Consider the following 9,354-nt stretch of genomic DNA (forward strand, 5'->3'; position numbering starts at 1 on the left):
ACTGTCTAGAAATAAGAATTTAAATTGCCAAGTTTAAAAAGAAAATTCATTATGCAGTGCAAAATAAGCAAGCATTCATCATGGAGAAACATCTGAAAGGAAGTTCCATGTTTAATCTGTCATGCAACATCTAACTATCTTAATCACTAATCACTTTATAGCACTTGTGAGATGCTGGTTATCACAGTACTTTTTAAAAATAATCATACACACCAAGGGGAAGCAAATTACAGCCTGTGGACGAAATCTGGTCCACCATCTGTTTTTATAAATAAAGTTATATTAGAACATAGCCAAACTAATTGGTTTACATATTGTCTAATGGCCACTTTTGGGCTATGAGGGCAAAGCTGAGTAGTTGCAACAGAGACTGTATGGCCTACAAAGCCTAAAATACTATCTAGCTCTTTATGATACAGACAGCTAAAATACCTGAGTAAATAATTTTACTCATTTCTTGGAAGCCAACCTAGATGTCCTCATTCTAACTTACAGAGTTTATACTCTGGGACAGTGACATGTATGCACATAATTCATAAAACCAGGTATAAAAAGCAAGTGTTAAAAGAAACACAAAGTGTCATAAAAAGGAAGAGACTGTTTCCAGTAGGGAAAATCAAAGAAGGTATCCTGAAGAAAGTAGCTTTTGAACTGGGTTTTGAAGGATAGCTATAATTTGGATATGCAGTGATAGGGAGAACACTTCCAGTGTAAAGAAAAACGAAGTTGTAAGGAACTACAACCGTGACAGGGCACTTTGCGTGGACGAACAGTTAGAGTAGAAAATGGTAAGAAACAGTTTGAGGACAAAGCATGGAGAAGTTTTCCATGTCAGGCTAAGCAGTTTAGATTTTAAATACAATCAGGTTTGGGAGCAAGGGAGTAACAGTGATTAGAAGGAAGATCAATCTGACAACAGTATTTGAAATGAATTTGAGGGGGAAAAGATAGATAACAAAATTAGCTACGATGTTATTAAAATAATCCAATATAGAAGTAATGAAAGTGGTGGCAATGGGACTGGAAAAGAGAGAATGGACTGGAGAAAATGGAATAAACACATTATTATGACAGCAGAACCACTCAAACACTTATGATCAGACAGCAGCATAAGAATAAGATCTTACTTCGGTAGAGTAAAAACTTTCACCTCCCAAACTAGTTCTTCCCAACTTTCCTACTATTCCCATTGGTTTCCAATTCAATCTGGCTGGAAACTCTGAATCCTTTTCTTTCTCTTGCAATTCCTACCCCGCCATTACCAAATCTGCTCAATCTTCACAATGTCACTAATTCTCCCTTTTCTCCCTAGTTCTACTCCTTATCACTATGAGTTGGAATCAACTCGAAGGCAATGGGTTTTACCACGTCTTCTACTTTTAAACAAAAGAATAATTATTTCTAGATAGTTCTGACAATTTTAAAAAGAACTACTTAAATAACTAAATGTCTAGACTCCCAATTCCCATTTAAACTCTAAATAGAAGCACATATTGAAAGCAAGAATTCACATGCTAGGGCCCCCTCTGCTGGATCACTGGAAGAAAATCCGAATCTTAAACTTGGGCTCTTAATGGCTTTTGCTGAACTGCTGGAAATAACAAAATAGACTGCTTTCCTTCATTGTAGCTCCTCTCCACATATATCAAACACCCTACTCAGCAAGGGAATCATGAAATACCTTTCTCTTTATTTTTCAAAGCACTGATAATTTTGTTGCTGCTTAAACTGATTAATTTTGAAATATTTTTATAGTCAAACCTCACAAATATTTAAGTAATATACTCAATAAATTTAACTCTGTCACTAAGAGGATAAGCTGGAATTCACCAGACTGATTTTTTTATAAATAAGCAAATTACACTAAAGAACAATTTTATATTCTACTCATCAAGAACTAAGGTGCAACTCCCTTGTCAGCTGACTTCTGGCTGGCTTCCATCAAAGAAACACAGAGACAGTATACTGGAGGTTGGGAGAAAGGAGAAACCAGAGTATTTCTCCCGGTCTTTCTCTCTACCTAAGGCTAAATCTTTTCCTTGGATTCAGCTCCTTCTGGACAGGTCAAGTGACCCTGGCCCCTGGCTGCCAGGACCTATCTATTCTCCATGTCCCTCCATCTTATAACTGGCTGCTTCTTGCTACCGCTCATCTCTGGGTTGCCTCACCATCCCCTTTTTCGCTTATCAGGTCTTTTACCATCTATATAACTGATTCTCTGCATTAAAGTCCTTCGGAGCTTCCCAATTCGAGAGTTACCTTCCCAAGATAAGTGTGCTTATATCACAGCACTACTCAAAAACTCCTTACAAAGTAGAAATACCATACACAGCATTCAAGGTACTCCACAATCTGACCTGATTCTGTTACAATCTCATCTGCAACCACTTTTTCCTAAATATCCTCCTCTCTAGTCACATTATTCCACAAAAATGCCTTGTTCTTTCATGTCATTCTATACTTCTTGCTGTCCATCCCCCAACTGAAATGACATCCTTTTCCATCTTTCTACTCATTTCAACCCAAACAACCTTTGTAGGCAGTTTAAATGCCTATTCCTGCTCTAATTCCCTACAGCAAAGTGAATCACTTCATTTTCTACATTTCACTAGCAGTTTGTAATTCTATTATTAAAACAAGGCAGGATAGTAGAATGGAAAGAGTAGAGGTTTTGGAGTCAGACAGACCTGAGTTCAAATCTCAGTTTGCCACTTATTAGCTGTGTGGCCTTGGGTAAAATACTTAATGTTTCTTTTTTCAACTACTGTAAAATATATATAAAATTTGCCATTTTAACCATTAAGTGTACAATTCAGTGGCATTAATTACATTCACAATGTTGTGCAACCATCACCATTTCCAAAACTTTATCATCACCCCAAACAGAAACTCTGTACCCATTAAGCAGTAACTCCTCATTGTCCCTTCCCCCTAGCCCCTGGTAACCTCTGATCTACTTTTTCTATGAATTTGCCTATTCTAGAGATTTCATATAACTGGAACCATACAATATTTTTTCTTTTGTGTCTGGCTTATTTAACTTAGCATAATGTTTTCAAAATTCATCCATGTTCTAGCATGTATCTGAACTTCCTTGGCATGGCTGCATAATATTCTATGGTATGTATATACTACATTTTGTTTATCCATTTATCTGTTGACAGATACTTTGGTTGTTTTCATCATTTGGTTGTCTGAATATTGTGAATAATGCTGTAATGAATATTCATATGTAAGTATCTGTCTGAGTTCCCGTTTTCAATTTTTCTGGATATATACATAGGGGTGGTATGTGTAACTTTTTGAGGAACCAAACTGTTTTCCACAGCAGCTACTCCACTTTATATTCCTATCAGCAATGCATAAAGATACTTAACTTTTCTGAACTTCAATTTCCTCATCTGTAAAATGGTGATAACACTTCACAGGGTTATTATGAAGATCAAATAAAACATATAATGGGCACATAAGAATCTTCAGTAATGTCAGTTTCCTTTCCTAATTTCTGTTTTACATTAAAGTTTGCATATCTATCTTCCCCACTAAATTATAAATTAGGTGAAAATAGCACTGTATTTTGGTCATCACTACTGTTGTCAGCTGCTGTCCAGTCGGTCCCTGACTCATGGCAACCCCATGCACAATGGAACGAAACATTGCCCAGTCCTGCGCTATCCCCATGGTCAGTTGATAAGACCATTGTAATCCACAGGGTTTTCACTGGATGATTTTTGCAAGCAGGCCAACCCAGGACTTTCCTTCTAGTCTGTCTAAGTTTGGAAGCTCCATTGAAACCTGTTCAGCATCGTAACAATACACAAGGCTCCACTGACAGACTGGTGGTAGCAGTGTATGAGGTACAGTGACTAGGAATTGAAGCAGGGTCTCCTGTGTGGGAGACAGGAATTCTACCACTGAAACATTATAGTCCCCAAAAAGACTTATAAAGGCTCTGCACAAAATAAAGCATACAGACTCCAACTACAAAACCAATCACACCCTTAACACATTAAATATTTATTGTTGAACAATAAAATATCTGGGATTAATTTAAAAAGAGCTATATTAATAAAATTCTCAATATTCTATTCTAAAATAACCTAGTTTGCTGAGCAAAAATACTGATTTAACTAGTAACCTTGATTCTTTTTGTTATAATCAATTATTCTTAAATTTTATGAAGAAATAACAATGAAAGAATGAGGAAAAAACTTAAGTTACTGTTAAGGGGGGGAATCCATTTTAAGAAAAATGTTTTCTAGAACTGCATGGATGACTCTTACTGACATTATACTGAGTGAAAGCAGTCAGACATAAGAGTACACACTGTGTGATTTCTCTTATATGAAATTCTAGAAGAGGCAAAATTAATATATGGTGATAGAAATCCTATGAGTAGTTGACCGGTACAGAATGAGGCAAGGTGCAGAGGAGCATGAAAGAACTTTCTGGAACAGTAAAACAGCCTACATCTTGATTAGGATATATACAATTATTAAAGGCCATCAATGGGTACACTTAAAATCTGTGACTTTTATTTTATGTTAATTATACCCCAACTTAATCAAAGTAAGCCATATAGAGCCAATTTCTTTAACAGAAGGGAAACAAGAAGCAAAAAGTACCAAACATGTTCCATTACCTACCTATGTTATTAAATAATTAATAAAAGCTGAAAGGAAAGCTATTTTTCTGCCAGAAAAAAGGAAATTATTAGATTAACTGATGTGAAGGTCTTCATTTTAAGAGCTATAAAAAAAAAAAGACTGAAGCATCAGGTAAGCACACATTTGGGACTGCTGCTGCTATCAACTGTGAGTTTCACAGGAAAACACTGTTTTGGCTGCTAAAGTAGAAAATGTTCATATTAGATGTTATTATCATAATACTATCAATGGTAACTTTATTTGTTATCATAATTATAACAGCAATTACATTTGCCAGACACTGAAGAAATAACCAAAAAAGTATTCCCATAAAGAACAACTGCTACCTGATCATCTTAGAATCTAGCTAAGAAATTAGAAAACTAACAAAAATTTCTAGGAAACTGGTGACATTTTAATAGCTCATTCTTAGACATCTTCATGTAACCAATACTTTTGTTACATCAATATTAAAAAAAAAAAAGTTGCCATCAAGTCAATTCCAACCCATAGTGACCCTATAGGACAGAGGAGAACTGCCTCAAAGGGTTTCCAAGGAGCGTCTGGTGGATTTGAACTGCTGACCCTTTGGTTAGCAGCCGAGCTCTTATCCACTGAGCCACCATGGTTCGAAATCAGTATTAGTTGCTTGAAAAAGACTCTATACTTGTTTAAAACAGTTTTTTGGAAAAAAAAATCTATTATCCATTTATCATTTATAAAGAATAACTCGGTGGAGCCTCTTTCTTTAAACATTCCTTTTGATAATCTTATAAATTATTACATACTGCAGATACACTGCAGTGACAAATTAAAGCAAGCAAAAACACCAAACTCTCAGGGCCAACTAAAAACAGAACAAAATTTATATTTCCAACAATTCAAGATAAAAATATAGTTCCCTTACCTCATTATCATCATCAGAATCATTCCCAAACACTGACGGTTTTTGCAAAACAGGGTTCAACTGCTGTGTTTTCTTTGGCAAAATAAGCCCATACCTGTATTTTTTTTTTTTTGAAATAGAAATTACACCATTATCTTTAAATGTTAAAAAATAATACATTCACTACCTCTTCAGATGATGCTACCAAGTAAAAAATGTTATATCCTATGAACACATCACAGACGTTCTGATTTTCAATTATCTCAAGACTTTAGTAAGCCATAAGATTTAACAATTATTACTCTTTTGTGTGATTATTTGTGATTATTTGTGGACATGAGCCTAGCTCAAATACCATTTTTATCAAAGAAGAAAAGTAACCGAAGAGTTCAGAGATGTTTTAGATAGTGAAGTCATAGTAATGTTTTAAAAAGGATACGTTAGTGGAAAGCTCATTTCATGACCACCAAAAATAAAAACGTTCTAAATTATCCCTGTAGTCTAACAAGAGTCAAGAAAATAGCTAGACTTTTCTTCTACTGGGTACTTTTAAAGAAGTTATTGGATAATGTAACTCACACGAAGTAACTGGGGAACCCATCGTAATACTCTTTTACAAATATGGAAACTTTAAGAAAGAGTACATTAACTGAGAAACACAAGTAGCCATGGAATAAGTTCCCATTACAGTTCAAAGCTCCCTTGCTTTGTCTTGGAGCATCTGAGAGAATCTTCCCACTAGATCCAACTCATTTAGTTTCTCCTATTTTGGTCTTTTAAGATTAAGACATCACGGGAAGCCGCATCAAAAAAAAAAAACGACTACATATCAAAAATAAAACCTCCAAGTAGGTACAGTATTCGTCTCTTTTGCGGCAACGTATACCCCAATACCCTAAATGCCTACCCTTGTCTGTGGCTTCTCAACACAACATTCCTAAAACGAGAAGGGAGGGCGGCAATCAGGACTTGAGCTTCTGCCAAGGAGAACAAGGCCCTCTAAGGAAGCCAGGAATGGTCTCTCTTCTCATTGCTCCTGAGAGCATCCAACCGGGGAGAAACTCAAGCGCGGGGTAGGAAGCAAGACTGAGGGGCCTCAGACCGAGCTTTTGGAAAATAGAAAAGTCTCGCTCTCTGCCCCTCAGCCTAACTTCCTTTATTTCCTCACAAGTTTCTCCCTCAAACTTCGGGCTTCCAACCTGAAAAATGTATGGGGGAGGGGAATCCATGTTCCTCAGGATTTCTTGTTTTTCCCCGTCTCTAGCCCTGACGACACAGCCCCTTCCCTTCCAGTGCACTTTTACTCCTCGGCCAAAGACACAGTCGCTGCGGTTTCTCGTTCCCCAGCCTGACCCTAACTCCGGGATCACTCACTGCCTTCCCGGAATCGCCATCTTGCTCCCGTCTCCGCTGAACGTGGCCGACGCAAACGTAGCGCAGACGCAGACGTCGTCACGTAAACTCTCGCGCGGCTTTAGGCGGTCCAGTACCGGCTTCAGCGAATACTGTGGCCTTCGATTTTGTTTAGAAGCTGACCGGCTGCCTCGAAATCAGGGAGAAAAAAAGAAAAATAAAATGACATAATTTTAGGCCAGTGATTCGCTAACTGCAGTCCCAGAACCACGGAATTGGTGTTGTTGGGTGCCATGGATCGCTTCTGACTCAGCGACCCTCTGACCTTAACGAAACACTGCCCGGAATTGCGCTATTCTTACAATGGTTGCTATGTCTGAGCTCTTTTGGACTATGCACAAGCTCCTCATTTTTTTTAAGTTTCCGGATTTCCCATTCTTCGCAATGTTATCCATAATTTGTTATGATCCACACAGTCGAATGCCTTTGCACAGTCAACAAAACGTAGGTAAACATCTTTCTTGTATTCTCTGCTTTCAGTCAAGATCCATCTGACATCAGTAAAGATATCCTTCGTTCCACCACACCCGTTTCTGAAACCAGCTTGAATTTCTGGCAGTTGCCTGTCACTGTGCTGCTGCAACCGCTTGTGCATGATCTTCAGCAAAATTTTACTTCTGTGTGATATTAATGATATTGTTCGATAATTTCCGCATTCTGTTGGATCACCTTTCTTTGGAATGGACACAGATATGGATCTCTTCCAGTCTGTTGGCCAGGTAGCTCTCTTCCAGATTTCTTGGCATAGATGAGGGAGCGCTTCCAGCGTTGCATCCATGTGTTGAAACATCTCAATTGGTATTCCGTCAGTTCCTGGAGACTTGTTTTTTGCTAACACCTTCACTAAAGCTTGGACTTCTACCTTCATTACCATTGGTTCTTGGTCGTATTCTACCTCCGGAACTGGTTGAACGTTGACCAATTCTTTTTGGTACAGTAACTCTGGGTATTCTTTCCTTTTTTTTTTTTTTTTGATGCTTCCTGAATCTTTCAATATTTTCCAAGTAGAATCCTTCAGTGTTGCAACTTGAGGCTTGAATATTTTCTTCAGTTCTTTCAGCTTGAGAAATACCAATCATGTTCTTCCCTTCTGGTTTTCTCACTGCAGGTCTGCACATTTCATTGTAATACTTTGTCTTCTTGAGCTGCCCTTTGAAATCTTCTGTTCAGCTCTTTTACTTCATCATTTCTTCCATTTGCTTTAGTTACTCTGTTTAAGAGCAAGTTCCAGAGTCTCTCCTGACATCCATTTTGGTCTTTTCTTTCTTTCCTGTCTTTGTAATGACCTCTTGCTTTCTTCATGTATAATGTCCTTGATGTCACCCCACAACTCGTCTTGTCTTTGGCCATTAGTGTTCAATGTGTCAAATTTATTCTTGGGATGGTCTCTAAATTCAGGTAGTATATACTCAAGGTCATATTTTGGTTCTTATGGACTTGTTTTTATTTTCTTCAGCTTCAACTTGAACTTGCATATGAGCAACTAATGGTCTGTTCCACAGTCGGCCCCAGCCTTGTTCTAACTGATGATATGGAGCTTTTCCATCATCTCTTTCCACAGATGTAGTCAATTTAATTTCTGTGTTACCATCCGGTGAGGTATAGCTGCCATTTATGTTTTTGAAAAAGGGTATTTGCAATGAAGAAGTCAACAGGCTTGCAAAATTCTATCATGCTATCTCTGGTGTCATTTCTATCATCAGGCCATATTTTCCAACTACCAATCCTTTTTGTTCCCAACTTTCACATTCCAATCACCAGTAATTATCAATCCATTTTGATTGCATGTTTGATCAATTTCAGACTGCAGAACTTGGTAAAACTCTTCAATTTCCTCATCTTTGAGATTAGCGGTTGGTGCGTAAATTTGAATAATAGTCCTGTTGACTGGTCTTCCTGGTAGGCATATGGATATTATCCCATCACTGACAGCATTGTACTTCAGGACAGATCTTGAAATGTTCTTTCTGATGATGAATGCAACGCTATTCCTCTTCAATTTGTCATTCCCAATATAGTAGACTATGTGATTGTCTGATTCCCAATGGCCAATACCAGTTCATTTCAGTTCACTAATGCCTAGGATATGCGTTCCATTTCATTTTGAGTTGTGGCACATCAGCAAATGAAGGTCCTGAAAGCTTGACTCCATCCACGTCATTAAGGTCGACTCTACTTTGAAGGGGTAGCTCTTCCTCAGTCGTATTTTGAATGCCTTCCAACCTGAGGGGCTCATCTTCCGACACTATATCTGACAAAGTTCTGCTGCTATCCATAAGGTTTTCACTGGCTAATTTTTTTCAGAAGTAGACTGCCAGGTCCTTCTTCCTAGTCTGTCTTAGTCTGGAAGTTCTACTGAAAGCTGTCCACCATGGGTGGCCCTGCTGGTATTTGAAATACCGGTGGCAT

At 37.8% G+C, this 9,354-nt stretch overlaps 1 protein-coding gene across 5 annotated transcripts in view; it reads right to left on the minus strand.

Moving 5' to 3' along the window:
* NSRP1 (nuclear speckle splicing regulatory protein 1) overlaps positions 1 to 6,994 on the minus strand; it is a 44,212-nt gene extending 37,218 nt beyond the window's left edge. For 2 of the 5 annotated variants that reach the window (XM_023731184.1, XM_023731185.1), the window contains exons 1-2: positions 6,440 to 6,948; positions 5,554 to 5,647 (exon numbers count right to left, since the gene is read on the minus strand). Coding sequence is in view for 2 of the 5 variants with exons in the window: in XM_023731183.1 (XP_023586951.1) it covers positions 5,554 to 5,712 (159 nt within the window). In the remaining 3 variants the exon portion in view is untranslated. Of the gene's footprint in view, positions 1 to 5,553 lie in introns of all 5 variants that reach the window. The other 3 variants (XM_004376181.2, XM_023731186.1, XM_023731183.1) reach the window with 3 other exon arrangements.
* Positions 6,995 to 9,354: the final 2,360 nt, after the last annotated feature.

The sequence above is a fragment of the Trichechus manatus genome, unplaced genomic scaffold (assembly GCF_000243295.1).
Source record: "Trichechus manatus latirostris isolate Lorelei unplaced genomic scaffold, TriManLat1.0 scaffold00040, whole genome shotgun sequence".
NCBI classification, from domain to species: Eukaryota; Metazoa; Chordata; class Mammalia; order Sirenia; family Trichechidae; genus Trichechus; species Trichechus manatus.